The 19784-nt window shown below is 41.7% G+C and overlaps 1 protein-coding gene across 1 annotated transcript in view; it reads left to right on the top strand.

The window, feature by feature from the left end:
• The window catches only part of ME1 (malic enzyme 1), a 546137-nt gene that overhangs the window by 503256 nt on the left and 23097 nt on the right, over positions 1 to 19784 (top strand). Inside the window, exons 8-9 of the mRNA XM_040350020.1 lie at positions 511 to 608; positions 2794 to 2907. Of these exons, the coding sequence (XP_040205954.1) occupies positions 511 to 608; positions 2794 to 2907 (212 nt within the window). The remainder of the gene's footprint in view (positions 1 to 510; positions 609 to 2793; positions 2908 to 19784) is intronic.

The raw sequence follows: 19784 nt of genomic DNA, 5'->3' as shown, positions 1-19784 counted from the left end.
CGTAAAAATGGCTGCTGTACTTCAGCATTCATGAGTATTCAGTTTATACCTGTCCACACTGCAGAAGGATAGTACAGCAGCAACAAAGGAAGATATTCTGCAGCAATTAGCAACTAGAGTCAAGGTTACATATGTATACAGGTTACATCCATATTATCAGAGAGCAGTCCTCCTGTTGTACGATATGTTTCCTAATAGTGATTTTGGACTATTGGATCAATTTAAATATGACAGTACAAGAAGGCATATACTGTAAAATGCAAAGACTATGTAAGCCAATATGCTGGCTTTTTCTCATATTTGCTGTTTAGTGGTTTTATTTTACCAATTTTCCTTGAATACATTTATTTAGCAAGCCCTTGGTGTTACAGGGTAGGGCAGTGATGTAATTACTGGTAATGTGTTATGCTACTATACCCAAGAATGCATGCAGTGGTAAAGCCATGCTATATAAGTAACTAATATAAAGAAAAGTTATTCTATGTCATAGCTTTCTGTGTCTTCTTTCAGGCACTGCAGCTGTTGCGGTAGCTGGACTTCTTGCAACACTGCGTATTACAAAGAATAAACTATCCAATCACACAGTACTTTTCCAAGGAGCAGGAGAGGTAGGTTGGATTTTTTGGGAATTACGCTGTTTGCCATTGCATTACAATGCCATTATTCATCATCTTTCTCGATAATTATAGAATTATAACTTCAATACTGCCAAATAGCATAGTCCCTTACCAAAAAAAATGGAAATTCAGTTACGTTTATTTTTTACTTATCTAGACATTAGTTTAGCCACAATGTTCACCATACTGTGCAATTCCTGATGTGGTTATTGCACATGGTACTGACGTATGAACATCGAATATTCCTGGAATTAAAAATGCAAGGATGGGCTGCATAGCCCTTGCATGTACACAAGTAAAAATTATTTTAGCTTTTTTTAATCAAGGGAAGGTGATGTACAGTATCTCACAAAAGTGAGTACACCCCTTACATTTTTGTAAATATTTTAGTATATATTTTCATGTGACAACACTGAAGAAATGACACTTTGCTAAGATGTAGAGTAGTGAGTGTACAGCAGTGTAAATTTGCTGTCCCCTCAAAATATCTCCGCACACAGCCATTAATGTCTAAACTGCTGGCAACAAAAGTGAGTATACCCCTAAGTGAAATTGTCCAAATTAGACCCAATTAGCCATTTTCCCTCCCCAGTGTCATGTGACTCGTTAGTGTTATGAAGTCTCAGGTGTGAATGAGGAGCAGATGTGTTAAATTTAGTGTTATCGCTCTCACTGTCTCATACTGGTCACTGGAAGTTCAACATGGCATCTTGTGGCAAAGAACTCTCAGAGGATCTGAAAAAAAGAATTGTTGCTCTACGTAAAGATGGCGAACCTTGGCACCCCAGATGTTTTGGAACAACATTTCCCATGATGCTCAACCACACTACAGAGTGCATGAGCATCATGGTAAATGTAGTTCAAAAACATCTAGGGTGACAAGGTTCGCTATCACTGGTCTTGGCTATAGGAAGATTGCCAAGACCCTGAAACCGAGCTGCAGCACGGTGGCTAAGGCCATACAGCAGTTTAACAGGACAAGTTCCACTCAGAACAGGCCTCACCATGGACGACCAAAGAAGCTCAATGCACATGCTCAGCGAAATATCCAGAGGTTGTCTTTGGGAAATAGACATATGAGTGCTGCCAGCATTGCTTCAGAGGTTGACAGGATGAGGGGTCAGCCTGTCAGTGCTTAGACTATACACCACACACTGCATCAAATTGGTCTGCATGGCTGTCATCCCAGAAGGAAGCCTCTTCTAAAGATAATGCACAAGAAAGCCTGCAAACAGTTTGAAGACAAGCAGACTAAGGAAATGGATTACTGGAACCATGTCCTGTGGTCTAATGATAAACTTATTTGGTTCAGATGGTGTCAAGCATGTGTGGCGGCAACCAGGTGAGGAGTACAAAGACAAGTGTGTCTTGCCTACAGTCAAGCATGGTGGTGGGAGTGTCATGGTCTGGGGCTGCATGAATGCTACTGGCACTGGGGAGCTACAGTTCATTGAGGGTACCATAAATTGCAACATGTACTGTGACATACCGAAGCAGAGCATGATCCCCTCCCTTCAGAAACTGGGCCGCAGGGCAGTATTCCAACATGATAATGACCCCAAAAACACCTCCAAGATGACCACTACCTTGCTAAAGAAGCTGAGGGTAAAGATTATGAAATGGCCAAGCATGTCTCCAGACCCAAACCCTATTGGGCATCCTCAAATGGAAGGTGGAAAAGTGCAAGGTCTCTAACATCCACCAGCTCATTGAGGTCGTCATGGAGAAGTGGAAGAGGACTACGGTGGCAACCTGTGAAGCTCTGGTGATCTCAATGCCCAAGAGGGTTAAGGCAGTTCTGAAAAATAATGGTGGCCACACAAAATATTGACACTTTGTGCCCAATTTGGACATTTTCACTTAGGAGTGTACTCACTTTTGTTGCCAGCGGTTTAGACAGTAATGGCTGTGTGAAAGGGGTAAGTTTGATAATGTCGAATCAATGGGCAATCACAAAAACTTTCTATATTTAAGTACAACACCCACACTAAAAATAGTGATTCACACAATAAGGCTAGGTTATAAATTTGTGCAACTGCATCGACATGTGTTTTTGGGTGTATTTTTACAAGTACAGATGTGCATTGTAATAATAACAATAGCAATATTATAAAAAATGTGGTAATGCTGAAAATATATATTACTGTTATTTTGATTTTTTTATTATTATTTGAAGGCTGCCATGGGAATTGCAGACTTAATAACTATGGCCATGGAGAAAGAAGGGACAACTAGAGAGGATGCAATTAGGAAAATCTGGATGGTGGACTCTAAAGGGCTGATAGTCAAGGTAAGAATGCCAAAATTACATTGTTTTACATTAAATTAACCCTACAATATTGCAAAGGGCTATAGCAGAACGGCGGGCCGCTTATTTTTTTAGTTTATAATGTGATTTAAATATTTTATCATTTAAGATTCCTTCCTGTTTTATGCTCACTCTCCTTTGTGACTTAAATTTAAAATGTTAAAATAAGAGCAGTGTCATTCAGGGAATAAAATTGTGGTATACTGGTTTGAAATAAGAGAACCGTTTTTCAATTTAAAACAGTGGGAGAGTACCAGAACAGTAATTTGTAGTTTCCTCTGGTTCTACATCAATGTAAATCTGAAAATACACCACCTATATATGCCACTTCACGTGTACTATTAAAGCAGCCTGTGTTTAGTTGGTTTCTTTAAACCACAATAGTCGTTTTGCCCATTCTTGCATCATGTTATATCAAAAATCAATGTTATTTACTGTTTATGGCTCTATTCTGAATATAGGATATTTCTCTAGGTTTTTTGGTAGTTGAACATTGCTGTAGAGCAGGGGTGTCCAAACTTTTTTCAAAGAGGGCCAGATTTGATGAAGTGAACATGCGTGAGGGCCGACCATTTTTGCCTGACATTCTTTGACCCATTAAAATTTGGTCTAAGTGTGTTTGTCCGAGCAACTAATACACGACCCAACAAGAATTCTCCTGCCTGTGTGGTTAAGAGTTGAGCTTGGTTGTGTCATTTGTATCTATCTATATATCTATAGATATCTATATAGATATATATCTATATAGATATATATCATTTGTGGCCCCAATGAATCCCGAGCACCGCTCAACACTAAGGATGAGCTCAGGAGTGTTATTTTATGTATACCTTATTTATCGGCGTATAACAAAAAAAAAATATTTTAAATAAAGAACTGTGAAGCAAAATAAGGGTCAGTGCCCATCAATGCAGCCTCCCCATTGCCATGAATGCAGCCTCCCCATTGCCATGAATGCAGCCTGATCCATGCCCATTTGCAGCCTCGGAGGGGACAGTGAGGTGGCGGGTCGAGCGCTAACAGATTACATGCAGTAGAATATCCTGTTTTCTCTGCGACCTCTTTAATACCAAGTCCTGCCTTCTATGATAGAAAGAACAGTCGTCCAATGGCAGCCCAGGAGACAGACTTTCCTAGTACAGATGCCGCTGAGTAAGCGCTCGTTATGCCCCCTCCCTGTCCCCTCTGAGGTAGCGCCAATAAATACAGTATATATCTTTAGTAGCCCAGGGGCCGCAAAAGATATATATATCCAAATTACCAGGAGGGCCACATTAAACCGGAACAAGGGCCGCATTCGGCCCACAGGCCAGACTTTGGACATGCCTGCTGTAGAGTGAGAATCAAACAAAAAAGGGATACATTTTTACGTACAGCTGTTTATGCTGCAATGTTTAAGAAGAACTCTGGTCTATGTAAAAACGTTTACATAACATCCAATTACAGACAGGTCATGTGCACCAAAGGTGAGGAGTGGCAAACAAATTTTGTTTTAATTCTCTCTTATTTCTATGACTGTTAGGCCGCGTACAGACGAGCAAACATGTACGATGAAACCGGTCCGCCGGACCGTTTTCACCGTACATGTCTGCCCGGGGATTTCTGTATGGTGGCTGTACTCACCATCATACAGAAATCCGCGCGTAAACATTACGCGGGGCGTGTCCGCGCCGTCGCCGCGACGATGACGCGGCGACGTGGGCGGCCCTGCCAGTTCAATGCTTCCACGCATGCGTCGAAGTCATTCGACGCATGCGAGGGATGGCGGGCACTCGGACATGTACGGTAGGTCTGTACTGACGACCGAACATGTCCGAGCGGACAGGATTCCAGCGGGCTGTTTTAAAACAAGTCCAGAAATATTTGCCCGCTGGAAAAAGGCCCGGCGGGCAAATGTATGCTGGAATCCTGTCCGCTCGGGCCTACACACGACCGAACATGTCTGCTGAAACTGGTCCGCGGACCAGTTTCAGCAGACATGTTCGGTCGTGTGTATGGGGCCTTAGATGCATAGGCACCTCAAACGCATGTATTCCTTTTTTCATCACCAAAATTTTATTGGTTGTTGGTTATTTTACCAGGTTAAACACAAAAAGTGTATTTATGGGATCAAATATGCACAGATCTTTTGTGTTTTTTCATAACGGCAGAAAAAAACTGTCATTCTTGGACACTGGAAAAACAAATGGTCCAGATACATGACAAACAGGTCTAGGCGCCTAGACTACTCTATATAGACATCACAAGTATTCAAATCACTCAAAATTGCCTGATACCAACAAACCCTCTCTACTATGTTGCAGACTTCAGTATAGCCCGAAGCAAAAAAAAAAAATTAGCGCAGGCCTTACATGATGAGGAACACAGGATAAGCCGTGAAAGTCAGGGTTAAAATCTTTAGGTCAGTTAACTTAGCTTTATGACTATTGGGCAGCCAGTGTGGGGAAGGGACTGTAAGAGTGGTATTGGGGGATGTGAAGTGGAGCTGGACATCCGGGGGAGGACACGAGAAAAATAAACATTGCTGCTCGCCCTACATTGGATTGGTTCGTCCTATGTTTGTTTTCTGTTTCGTTTTTATATCAGGCTAAGTACGGTTGGGGTTTTTGGAGGCATTTTAAAACAACCTGCTGTGATTATAGTATTAGTGACCCATCTAAGGTATGGAGTCCCCGATGGAATGCCAGTTATGGTGGATTAACTGGTAATTACAATGGTGGCATCTGCAGAATGTGGCTTGTACCCGAGCTGGTGCAGTGCGGCTGGGGACCGTGGAAGTAGTTACGCAGATACAAAGTGGATAATTTGATACTTGGTGCCTCCAAGGATCGGCAACCTTAAATTTAGTTTTTTATGTAGTATTTGGTTACATAATTTGCAATTGTTATAATAAAGGGATCGAAACGGCCAATTTTACCCCAACCTTTGTGTCTTGGTATTTTTGGTAAGTTTAGTTTGGGGTAAAAAGGATGGTGGTGCGGCATTTAGTAATACAAAAGGGTTAGGATGACATCTGGAGTACCTTTGTCATGACTATACCCTGCACCACATATATACACCTCTATATTTACCACTACTTCAAATGCATGAGAATAAAATCAAGTGCACCAAATTAGGTGCCAATAATTGGGACATCGTTAGAGGGTATGCAGGTGAAACCTCAAATATCTCAGGTCTGGTGTTCTCTTAGCAAATATCTTGTGGTATCATGCTTAAAGCTTTAAAGTGGTTTTAAACCCCTAGACTCCTTTCACACTTTTTTTAGGCACTTTAGCACTGAAAATATCCTCTGCTAAGTGCCTGGAAACTGCCTCCTATTCATTCATTTTTTTAATCCCTGTTTTGGGGCTAAAAGTGCCCCGCTAGCGTCCGAAAAGCGATGCAAAAGCAGCGCCTAAACAGCGCTAAATCGTTGCTCGTTTTAGCAGCGCTTTAGCGCTGTTTAGGTGCTTTTAGAAGGGGCTGGATGCGGGCTTGACTGATGAGAAGAAGACGAACAACAGATGACCCACCCTGGAACGATGAGTACTGGCAATTAACTGACAGCTGAGCAACCTGAGCACAGAGAAGGAAGGGCTGAGAGCTCAGTCCTGACAGAACATTAGAGAAAGCCTACAGTTAACATTCATTCATTGAACATATAGTTAAAGACCTTGAGGGCCATCAAGTCAACTATGAATTCTGCATTATATTAAAGTCGATGAGAATTTGATATAGATATAATCCATTATTGTAGAATACTGGGTGTTTCTCCGGTTATTTCCTGATAGTTGTATACATATGAGGCCGAAGTTTACCTTCTCTTCTTCAACCAATGTACCATCTTACTTGACTGATTGGACTCGGGACATTAAGTATTCTCAGCCTCAATTTCTTTTTTTCTCTATTGCATTATTGTCTATTTGTTTCTTTGTAATATGTTTTTTTGTAGATTTTTTATTTGAACTTTTTATTGTTAAACTATATTTTGAAAAGTGTTAAAACTGTCTCTAATGCCTTAACGCAAACTCAAAGAATCCCTGTCTCTTGAAGAGCACTACTGTAGTGTAAATCTCTGCATTTACCTGTGTATTATACTGTATGGCCCCATACACACCATAGAATCTATCCGCAGATAAATCCCATCAAATGGGTTTCAGCGGATAGATTCTATGGTGTGTACACTCCGGCGGATATTTATCCTCGGATAAATCTCCCCTGGGATGGATTTCCAGCAGATGAATATTTGCTGACATGCTCAACAAATCCATCTGCTGAAGTCCATCCCAAAGGATGGATCCGCTCGTCTGTACAGACTCACCGGATCCATCCGTCCAAAGGGATTCCCCGCACGCGTCGTAATGATTTGACGCATGCGTGGAATTCCTTATATGACAGCGTCGCGCCCGTCGCCGCGTCATAATCGCGGCGACGGCGCGACACGTCATCGCCAGAGGATTTCGGCGCGGATTTCAATGCGATGGTGTGTACACGCCATCGCATAGAAATCTGCTGAAATCCTCGAGAGGATTTATCCGCGGATACGGTCCGCTGGACCGTATCTGCGGATAAATCCTCTCGTGTGTATGGGGCCTATATGTTTATTCTAAAATCATAAGTTGCTATTGCTAATCTTTAATCGCTATTAGATAATCGCTAATCAAAAGTTTACTACTTCTCTATAAATGTAGTTGGTGGTGGCAGTTTAAAGAGTTAATTGCTTAGTTACCCAAACCAAGTTTGGTTAAGTGACAATCACTCTGTCTCTTGGTCTTTCGATTGTGGTCCTGCAAGTTGGATAATCTTCATGCAGGATGAGGCTGAGAGTGCCATTGTTACGAATCAGTGACAGCATGGAGTGAGGTTGCACAGTCATTTGTCACATGTTTATGGAAAGGGCAGTGGTCTGACCCGCGTTTGTCACACCACTATTGACACACTCGATGTGGATGGAGGAATCCTCCCCACTGAGCTATGGTATTCTGGCAGCAAGGAGATTTCCCCACCGTCAGAACACACTGAATAAGCGTAAGAAATCCAACAGGGTGATTGGGCTGGTCTTTATCCATGTATGGCCGCTTTCAGTGTTACACTGTAACTGTGACTAATGCTATGTGCTATGTTTATCTTAGAAAAAAATAATCAAAGTTGGTAAATTAATAATTTAATATTGATAAAACTCAATGGCATTAAACTAAATATTTTATCTAAAGAAACTATATATTCAGTAGTATAGATCAGCCTTTATCAACTAGGGTGCGGTGGCACGCAGGGGTGCCTTTATGAGTTTTTTTTTTGAGCAATCAAGAAGACTAATCTGTAATCTGTACTATAATTGGACTATAATTGGATAAAAGTAGACACTTCCAAATCTGACACGAAAGGGGCTAATATATTACAGAGGTTGAATATCTGCTTAATTTTCTGCCTATTGTTAATACTACTACAGTGTAAAGCTAGCCATAGATGGTTTGAATCTTGGCTGTTTTAGCAGGGGCCAGTCGAGATTCAAGCCACTTATGGGCATGCTGATGGCATCCAAGTCAATCCATTGATCAACTTGGGTACAACCAGTATGTTGGATTTGTAAATGTGATTATTGCCAGCAATAATCATTCATTGTGTTCTCCCAGCAAAGGTGGATCCCCAACCCCCCCCCCTCCTTCACCCACCCCAACGGGAGAACATAATGGCTCCGTGAGAGAGATTCCCCCATCAGCAATGATTGTGTTGATGGGAGAATCAAGCAATTTTTTTTCCTGCAACACATGGTTGCAGGAAAGAAAATTGCTTTGTCTATGACCTGCCTTATGCCCTGTTCACACCTGTGGATTTGGTGTGTGTTTTAGATGTAGTGCATTAACCACTTGCCGACCGCGCCATGTAGATATACGACGGCAGAATGGCACGGCTGTGCAAAGCAACGTACAGGTACATTGCTTTGAAATTGCCGGCGTGTGGGCGCCTGCGTGCCCCTGCCACAAGCTCTTTGACCGTGCCCGTGGCAGAACGGGTGGATGCCAGTGTAAACAAGGCACCTCCTTGTTCTGCCCAGTGACAGGACACTGATCCTCTGCTCCCTGTCTTCGGGAGCAACGATCAGTGTTGTCACAGTAAGCCCAGCCCCCATACAGTTAGAATCACTCCCTAGAACACACTTAACCCCTTCCTCGCCCCCTAGTCGTTAACCCCTTCCCTGCCATTTTTATACCACCGATCACTGTATAAATGACAATGGCCACAAAATAGCTTCAAAAGTGTCCGATGTGTCCGCCAAAATGTCGCAGTCACGATAAAATTCGCTGATCGCCGCCATTACTAGTAAAAAAAAAAATTATTGAAAAGGCCAAAAAAATATACCCTATTCTGTAGACGTTATAACTTTTGCGCAAACCAATCAATAAACGCTTATTGCGTTTTTTTTACCAAAAATATGTAGAAGAATACATATCGGCCTAAACTGAGGAAAAAAATATATTTTTCTATATTTTGGGGGGATATTTATTATAGCAAAAAGTAAAAAATATTGAATTTTTTTTCAAAATTGTTGCTCTATTTTTGTTTATAGTGCAAAAAATAAAAACCGCAGAGGTGATCAAATACCACCAAAAGAAAGCTCTATTTGTGGGAATAAAAGGATGTCAATTTTGTTTGGGTGCCACGTCGCACGACCGCGTAATTGTCAGCTAAAGCAACATACTGCCGAATCGCAAAAAGTGACCCGGTTATTTGTCAGCCAAATTCTCTGGGGCTGAAGTGGTTAAAAAAAAATCCTGCTTGTAATATATTTGATGCACTTTCATGAAAACTCACGTTCATAAAGAATCCAAAAACATACCTAAAATTCACCGCACAAATGTGAACCAGCGCTTGTGGTTATGTGGTACTACTAAGCTGACCACTAAAGGATGCTGAAGGTTGCAAGGGACAGTGAATAACCAGAGAGCTCTCTTACTGTTGTTTATTATACGTGAGCATTCAGCAATTTTCTTTGGAAGAAATTAGCACAGAACTGCATCTCATACAAAAGATGGATAAAGAGAGTCGCCAGGAAAAAAAAAGTAATTTTATTATAATATTGCAGTCAACAAAAAAACACAGACTGTTAAAAACAATTAGCCAGATTCAGAAAGACTGGCTTAACTTTGTGCGGGCGTAGCGTATCTCAGATACACTACGCCGCCGTAACTTCGAGAGGCAGGTACCGTATTCACAAAGAACTTGCGTCCTAAGTTACGGTGGCGTAGTGTATCTGAGATAGTATAGTGTAAATGGGCCGGCGTACACCCGCGTAATTCAAAGTAGGCTGGTAGTGGGCGTGTTGTATGGTAATGAATCGTGACCCCACGTAAATGACGCGCCTAACGAACGGCGCATTGCGCCATCCGTGGACGTATCCCAGTGCGCATTCTCAAAGTCACGTCGCAAATAGTCAATGCTTTCGACGTGAACGTAACCTACGCCCAGCCCCATTCACGTACGACTTACGTAAACAACGTGAAATTCGACGGCTGTTCCAACGTCCATACTTAACATTGGCTGCGCCATCTTTTAAGTGGTTTATCTTTACACCTGAAAAACACCTTACGTAAACGGCGTAGCTTACTGCGACGGGCGTACGTACGTTCGTGAATAGGCGTATCTTGCTGATTTACATATTCTAGGCGTAAATCAACGTACACGCCCCTAGCGGCCAGCGTAAATAGGCAGCTAAGATACGACGGCGTAGGAGACTTACACCGGTTGTATCTTAGCAACTGAGAAGCGTATCTCATTTTGAGAATACACTTAAAGATATTCGCGGATTTGGACTTACAACGGCGTATCTACTGATACGCCGTCGTAAGTCTTTCTGAATCCGGCTATTAGACTTGCTAGGAACAGGTATGCAACCTTCTCTGAAGAAAACTATCACTACTGTCCTAAAAATGCTAGCTGAGTGTCCAGCTCTTCATAAACCATTGACTACACTATGGAAAAGAGGCATTTTGATTTAAATATCTAGACAGCTCTAGTATGTTTATGCAGTTTACTCAGTGTCTCTCTGGGTGTCTCTGCCCTAGAATGTACCCCAAGCCTCTCAACAAGCCAGTAATCTACAATAGAATGTACATGCCGTAATAACACAACATGGAGATCTGCAACACAACGGACAAACTAGGGGCTACTAAGAAGCTAGAAACGGTTTTGGCCATGTCTCCTTTCTCCTCAGTCTTATAATGCAAGACAAGGAGAGCTGTGTATTTTAATCAAAATGCAACCTTAGAAAACATAATTTAGTTATATATCTCAGGATTATATTCACATATGGTAGCCGGTGATAATATGGGGTGGGATATTAAAAGGGCACATATTTCATGGGTCCCTAGGACAACAGGAATGTGAAATACAGCCAGACTCTCAGTGGAATGCTAAACTTTTATTTGTATTTGCATAAATAGTCCACTATAATTTCTAGGGCACTTAACTTTAGTTTATTAGTTAATAAACTTTTTTTCTTTTCATTATTGACTTGCATTGCATTCTTAAAATATATATTTTTTTTCTTCATCACTAGGAAGATAAAGGCATATTTAGACAGACAGTCTATTTTTTCCCATGTGACAGTGGGATTTAAAATGAAAGTCTGCGTATACCACAACCATTTACAAAAGCAAAAGGCTGTAATTCCAGGCTGTGGTAGCATAGCTGAAACATGTAATATATGTAAGAAAAGCTGAATTATAGAGTAATCTAAGAATCAGATGTTAAAACAAAAAGCTGTATCGTTGCATAAAGGTGTAGCGTAGTTCCTGCTCCTGTTCATCAGTATTACAAAACTGCCCTTCTCCTGTTCTAAAAATGACAAGAAAAAAATACTTCCATATAATTCATGTAAATAGCAATGACAGTGGCCCGGATTCAGAAACGAGATACGACGGCGTATCTCCTGATACGCCGTCGTATCTCTGAGTGCGGGCCGTCGTATCTATGCGCCTGATTCAGAGAATCAGTTACGCATAGATTTCCCTAAGATCCGACTGGTGTAAGTGTCTTACACCGTCGTATCTTAGGCTGCATATTTACGCTGGCCGCTAGGTGGCGCTTCCGTATAGTTACGCGAGGAATATGCTAATTAGGTAGATACGCCGATTCAGAAACCAACATCCGCCCGGTGCATTTTTTTTACGTCGTTTGCGTTAGGCTTTTTCCAGCGTTACCCCTGCTATATGAGGGGTATATGCAGCGTATCCTATGTTAAGTATGGCCGTCGTTCACGCGTCAAATTTTAACAATTTTACGTTGTTTGCATAAGTCGTTCGCGAATAGGGCTGGACGTAATTTACGTTCACGTCGAAAGCAATGACATTTTGCGGCGGAATTTCGAGCATGCACACTGGGATTTTTTCACGAACGGCGCATGCGCGGGGTCAAGTGAAATTTAAATAAAACACGCCCCCAACATCCCCATTTGAATTAGGCGGGCTTACGCCGCCACACATACGTTACGCCGCTGTAACTAAGGCCGCAAGTTCTTTCTGCATACGGAACTTGCACCCAAAGTTACAGCGGCGTAACGTATCTGAGATACGTTACGCCAGCAGAAAGATCCGCTGATCTTTCTGAATCCAGCCCAGTGACTCTAGCTGCAGGCTGTAACCACAAATGTATTACCATGAAGGCACTATTTTTACTGGTTTCTGGATCAACATCTCTTTCTTTCTGTTGATTAGTTTTGTATATACAGTATTTGCCGGTGTATAAGGCGACCGGGCGTATAAGACGACCCCCTAATTTTAAAAAATGTTAAGATTTTTTTGCCTGTACTCAACGTATAAGGCGACCCCCCCTTCCGAGGCTTCCAACGCTTCATATTTCTTCCTTCTGGAGTCATATTCTTCTTCATTTTTGCTGGAGCTGGAGCCAATCACAGCGAGCGATGTAATCTATTAATGAATACAAAGCCTGCTTGGATTGGCAGAGGTTGTAACATCATCAGCCCACGCCTCTCTGACTCTCAAAGCCAATCCGAGCAGGCTACTGTATGTACTGTAAATCAACTTGCTAACTGAGTTGACCAGAAGATTGTTGTGCTGCATTGTCTGCATGATGCAACACTATAAGCCATCTGGGTTATCTCTGTTAACCCTTCCTTCCATCCAATTCTGCATCTCTTTATGTGCTGGTTGGCAGTTGTAGACCACTGTAGTACTCACCCCAGCTGCGCTAAACTAAGGATCCATGATGTAGGTTGACACCTTACTATCCTGCATCAATTTCATTCCACTAAGTCAGGTTTCAGTTTCCAGGTCCATAAGACCTCTTCTACCCGCTCTAGCTCAGGGGGTTTTAAACACCCCTGACAAACCAAAGGAATTTAAGTCTATGTATAAATCTGCTACTGAATCTAGGTCTTCTTAGGCCATTTGGAAACTCTTATAGTCAAACCCTGAGTGTGGGAAGTAGTTTAAAAAGGTCACAAAAATAGAATTTGACCTTCAATCTCCACTCAATTCTTTGCTTCATGTCTTATCATGTCTTAGAAAAATCAGATGGACCACCTTTCCGGGGTTGTTGTCCTAGAGGCTTATTGTTTCTGTTGCCCTAGCTGAAAGGTTTCAAGGTTTATCCTCAAACCAATTTCCCAGTCACAAAACCCCAAGGAAGTATTCATTCTATTCGAGACTTGCTCAACCCCAAACGTTTGGATCAAATCAATTTACACTTTCCCATCTTTTTAGATCATCAGTGACTGTTCACTTTGAACAGTCACTGATGACAACTGTTTGTGGCCCTTCCCTCCTGTCAAGCCTCGGTTCTGAGAGTATTCACAAAGGTCCCCACTCCAGTTCTGGGTCTTTTTCATCTCTTGGGTATTCCAGTCATTGAATACCTGAATAATCTGCTGAATAATACATAAGTAGACCTCTCTGACCTTGGACTGCAATATGTCTTTCACAACGTGGACATTGGAGGACTTTAAAAAGTCAATACCTCATTCTGTCACCGTAGGAAGTACTTGGGCCTTCCCTTGGATACCTTTCAAGTCAAGGTCTTTCTGCCTTAGGATAATTTGAAAAACTGCCTTAGACACAGCCTTGTTTGCTCAATTCCACAAACCTTTCAGCAGAACATTGTCACAGAATGGGACCAAACCATTTTTTTTCTGGGCAAGAAGATGTGCTTACATACTTGAACCAAAAAGCCTCTGTCATGGTGTCTTCTGTCGAAGGGCAGCTTTTTTTCTTCACTAAAACTGGAAGATTTTCACAATGGATAGCAGTTTTCTAGGTTGGTGTGAAATTCTGAATCCCCTTTCTGTTCTGGGTTGTTGGTTGCAAGAGGAAACAATGCTTACAGTCAAAATTCTATAACAAAAGCATTTTCTCTATTTATCTGTACTTTGCCGGACCCCGCCATCTGGTCAGGGCTTATTTGGACAACGCCACAGCTGCGGCTTACATCAACCATCAAGGGGGCACCAGGAGTTTTACAGCAGTGACAGAATTAATGCCTATCCTACCCCTGAAAAGTTTCACATTTCATAGTTTTCCATGGTACACATTCAGGCAGGGCTTCTATTAGAAATCATGGGGCCCATACAGCCTACCTGACAGGACCCCCTCTGAAAATGTTAAATGATTTATTTTGCTAAAAATAAGAAATTATACCCCACATCAAACAAGAACCATTCAGGCGAAGAGCCCTGCTCTGCAAGAGTCCCACAGCTGAGTGCAAAGTGGGGTTAAAGCATGCAGTGAGGATACAATATGCCTCCTCAACACCTGTCAAATGCTCTCTGAAGACCAATCCAAATGTTGACTGCTCTTCAGAAGATAAAGTGCATTAATACAAGTTCTTAATTTTTTTTCTAATATATTTTTGGGGAATTTCACATTTTTGACTCTTTTTTGCAGAATTATATTTATTGATTTATTTTATTATTTAACTGCCCGGTTAGGGGGCTTTGGTGAAATATCAGGAGTCTAAACAGACCCCTGATGTCTTACATTTGAGATAAAGGGACTGAGGACAGAGATTCATCAGTCCCTTTCTCTGCAGCCTCAGCTCCATAGGACAGTGAATGAATGGGAAGCGCTCACAGGCTTCATGTTTATTCACAAACTAAAGCATAGTAAACACATGTACTATGTATGCTTTATTGATGAATAGACGTAGGAACGTTCAGAACCGATCGCTCACTGTGTTCATTCAGGAAAGGAGGGGACCGTTCTCAGTCCCGAAATGTAACCATGTGTGCCCACAGCAGTTTCCGGCTGGAGAGGCGAGATTGGGATGCCGGAAGCACTTCAGATTGTGATCCCCCTGCAGTGCAGCCAGAGGGAGAAAAAGGAGAAGCTGGCAGCTGTTGCAGGAGGAGTAACAATAGTCGGCAGTATGCTGTACAGCTGGCCCTCCTGCTTGGCAAGTGCCCTTTTTAAATTGATGGGACCCAGTGCAGCTGCACTGCCTTATCAGCGGCCCTCCATTCAGGAGTAAAAAACTGTGAGGCAGAGGGAATCGTCTATCCTGGAGGTTTTCCAGATATACAGTATGTCTCTGTTTTAAATCTAGTGATGTCTGTGTTACTAAGACCTCATTTCAGTCCTCCTGTAGGGAGTCTCAATCTGATCTTACACACAGTGGTTTCCACTTTTCACCCTAATGAGGATGTTGTGTTGACTTTCCTAGACTGGAAAGATATCCTCTCACTTATTATTGAGTTTAGAGGATAGATTTGGCTTACATTCAGAGCTTTTTTTTCCAAACAATAGGTGCTGGGCTCAACCACGATCCCCCAAAACCCCTCCACCCACACACACCCTCTGAATCACATCAAATAGTGGGTGTGGTCAGTCAAATTTCGCAAACAGTAGGAGGGTCTTAAAGGGGCATTAAATACCAGGATTGCATTACATACAGAGTGCAGAGTTCAGGGGGGGTTACACACAAAGTGCAGAGCTGTCACTTGTAAACACAGAAACCAGACTTCTGTGTTTACAAGTGATTGTGGTGAGCAGCCCCCCCAAGGGTCTGAGCCAGAGGTGGTGGAACTGAGTTCCACCAAGTTCCCCCTGAAAAAAAGCCCTGCTTATATCAATCATGAAGAGGGCACCAGAAAAAAAAGCCCTGGTAGCATTTATAAATCCCTTTTTTTTCCCCCAAAAAGTTTGAGATTTATATATACTTTAATGCATGAACTGTAAATGTATATGTTATAAAAGAAGTCTGTTTATGATATGTGAATCATGACTTTCACTGCACTTTCCTGTTTACTGGTCTAGCTAGTTCAAGTTCTAAAAATGTCTTTAGTATAAAAAATTATGGTAATTCAGCATTAAATTATAAGATTCTTATGCTGGAATCATGATACCCTGCATTTGACTTTGTACTAAATGTTTTTCATAATCCATAATGGCAGCTATAAAGTTATGCAAATTGAAAGCCCAAAAGACCACGGTCCTGTCTTTTGGAGTCCGTATAGTGTATGTCCAAAGGCATAAAAGCCTTTGCTTGTGAATAAAATATATAGTGCGTGTTATTAGTCTTATTAGCATGGTTCCTATTATTTCAATATATTTTTTACACACTAACTAGTCCTTTACCCTGAAATATTTTCATTTTCCATATTAAGAATTGAATGCATCATATCTTGCAGCAGTTGGAGACTGGAAACTTCTTAATTAGATCCTGAAGGCCATCAATGCCGGGTATAAGCAGAAATGCTGAGAAGCCACCCACTTGCTGCTAGTCATGTGGAGAATCAATTCACTTTTCCATTGGCTAGCATAATTCCAGGCTGTGCAATGCTCTACCAACTGTGATGACTTTATAATCTGTTTAGCTTTGTATTTGGCATTGGGTATCTCAAAGTGTAAGTTTATTAGGTTTCAGTTAAGTTCTTGTATTATAGCTTGATATGAATGTAACTGTTAGGTCTGAAAAACAAAGAAATGACTTGTTTGCAGTGTACAAATCCCACAACCCAGAAAAAAAACAGCACCATATATTTGTTCTTTCTTTTAACATTTAAAGCAGTATTAAACTTTCAACAACAAAAAAAGGTCACCCTGCATATTTATGCCATAATGTGCTGTAATCCACCGCATACTAGCACATTATGACAGACTTCTCTGTCAAACAGAGCCCTTGCTGTCACCGCTCCCGCTGATCCCAGGCACTATAAAAATAAAATATGTGCTTGTTGGGGGCCTTACTGTTTTTTAGGCCAATGCATAACTACATTCATCTCTTTGTATTTGAAGTGAACCTCTGTTCACCTTAAGTTTCCTAAACTGCTGGCAAACCTGTATACAGTGTTTTTTTTATTAAGCTTATTGCTAAGTGAAATGCATTGAAGGCCACAGGTTCAGCTGATTTTGTGCTTTTAACTAAATGGATTAATAGACATGTTTATCAGCTTTCATCTTAACCACTTAAGCCCCGAAAGAACTGGCTGCCCAATGACCGATCCATTTTTTGTGATTCGCCACATGTGTTGCTTTAACTGCCAATTTTGCGGTCGTGCAATGCTGTACTCAAAAATCAATGTCCTTTTTTTTCCCTACAAACAGAGTTTTCTTTTGGTGGTATTTGATCACCTCTATAAACAAAAAAAAGAGCGTAAATTTTGAAAAAAACACTATCTTTTACTTTTTGGTAAAAAAAAAAAATCACAATAAATGTACTGTATATTGATTGATTGGTTTGCGCAAAAGTTATAGCGTCGAAAAAAATAGGGGAAATTTTTATTATAATTTTTACTAGTAATGGCGGCGATCTGCATATTTCTTTTTGTGATTGCAATATTGTGGCGGACACATTGGACACTATTTTGGGACCATTGTCATTTATACCGCGATCAGTGCTATAAAAATGCACTGATTACTGTGTAAATGACACTGGCAGGGAAGGGATTAAACACTAGGGGGCAATGAAGGGGCTAAGGGCCAGATCCTCAAAAGGTATACGCAGGCATATCTGCTGATACGCCGTCGTATACCTGTTTCTAACTATGCAGCTGATTCACAGAATCAGTTACGCATTGATTTTCCTAAGATCCGGCAGGTGTAATAGTTTTACACTGTCGGATCTTAGGATGCAGTACCTCGGCCGCCGCTGGGGGCATTTCTCGTCAAAATTCCGCGTCGGGTATGCAAATTAGCACTTACGGAGATCCACGAAGCAGTTTCCCTTCGTGAAGTCTCCGTAAGTTGTTAGTTTGCAAACGCAAAATTAGGGCTGCTTTTACAAAGTGTAAAGTTAGTACACCATGTAAAAGTAGACCCTTCTTTCCCGCGACGCTGTCAAATTTTTTATTTTTTTTTATTTTTCCCGCCGCAACTTTTTTTACCCGGCGCGATTCACAAAACTCGGCGCAACGTAACTTCGCGCAAAGCACGTTGCATGCGCAGTACGTCCGGCGCGGGAGCGCGCCTAATTTAAATGGGACTCGCCCCATTAGATTGGGCACGCCTTGCGCCGGACGGATTTAAGTTACACCGCTGAAAATTTCTAGGTAAGTGCTTTGTGGATCGGGCACTTAGGTAGAAATTTTGCGGCGGTGTAACTTAAATCCCAAAAATTAAGTTGCGCCCGCTGTACGTGGATCTGGCCCTAAGTGTGTCCTAGGGAGTGATTCTAACTGTGCAGGGGCTGGGCTACAAGTGACACGACAGTGGTCACTGCTCTCGATGACAGGGAGCAGCAGCTCACTGTCCTGTCACTGGGAAGAACAGGGAAATGCCTTGCATCTCCCCGTTCTGCAGCTCAGTGACATGATTGCAGGACATCGCCGGATCAGCCTCTGACAGGCACATAAATCAGGCACTAGCACCTACACTTTTGGTGCAGTCTTTAACACCCTTTATGATTTCCCCTGAGTGTCTTTTGTGGTAAAGGTCAGCTTTAAAGATCATTTGGCCATATATTAACATTTTGTACGGGTAGGGGCCCGGCTGGCCCCCCTCCCGTTTTTCTTTTTTTTGTAATTTTTTTTTTTTGCATTACACCTGTAAGGGGCCTGATGGTCCCCACAGCCCCTTACAGGCACGGCTGGCACCCCTCCCTTTTTTTTTTTTACTTTTTTTTTGCATTACACCTGTAAGGGGCCTAATGGTCCCCAGGGCCCCTTACAGTTTTTTTTGCACTATCATTACACCTGTAAGGGGCCGATGGTCCTCAAGGACCCCCCCGAGCCCCGCTTATTACCTCACGTCAGGAGAGAAGAGATTACACTTCGTCAGCACACACCCCCCCCCCCCCCCCCGGTTGAGGACACCTAAGATTAGAGGTGATTTTTACAAAACAATACCCTTGCACTCTTTGGTGCTAATATTCTTACATTTCTCATCTCCCTCAGTTTCTCTCCCTCATTCAGCCAATGTGACCCCAGTGCTGACAGAGAGGGATTGGGCAAACAAGGATGTCCTCAGGGGCCTGATGTCCTCCTTTTCAATTTATAATGGTATTGGTTGTTAAGAAATGGTAAATATGAATGTCATTTTTTTCATCTATGATTAAGATCATATATTCCAATTTTCCAGGGTCTAGAGCTGTATCCTAACATGTACCCAATGGTAATTATGATTATAATCCTGAAAACCTTTACATTTGAATCACATTGAATTCTGTAGTGTTGGATAGGATTGTACCTCTGGTGAAAATTCCAAGCCGCAACATAAATACTGAAAGTTATGTTTATTATTGAAAATGTTGTAACTGTTGGCATAATGTATAGATGCATATAGCTGTAGCCACCATTCAGACTGTGGTGCCATCTGCTGGAATGTTTAAAGTATGACAGTTTTAGCTTGTACCGTACTTGAATTTCAATTTAATAGAATACCTAAAGCAATATGAATTTCAAGTGTAAATATGAATAAATAAAATGTATATTA

This window comes from Rana temporaria, chromosome 4 (genome assembly GCF_905171775.1).
Source record: "Rana temporaria chromosome 4, aRanTem1.1, whole genome shotgun sequence".
NCBI classification, from domain to species: Eukaryota; Metazoa; Chordata; class Amphibia; order Anura; family Ranidae; genus Rana; species Rana temporaria.
This window is presented reverse-complemented; position numbering and strand designations above follow the sequence as displayed.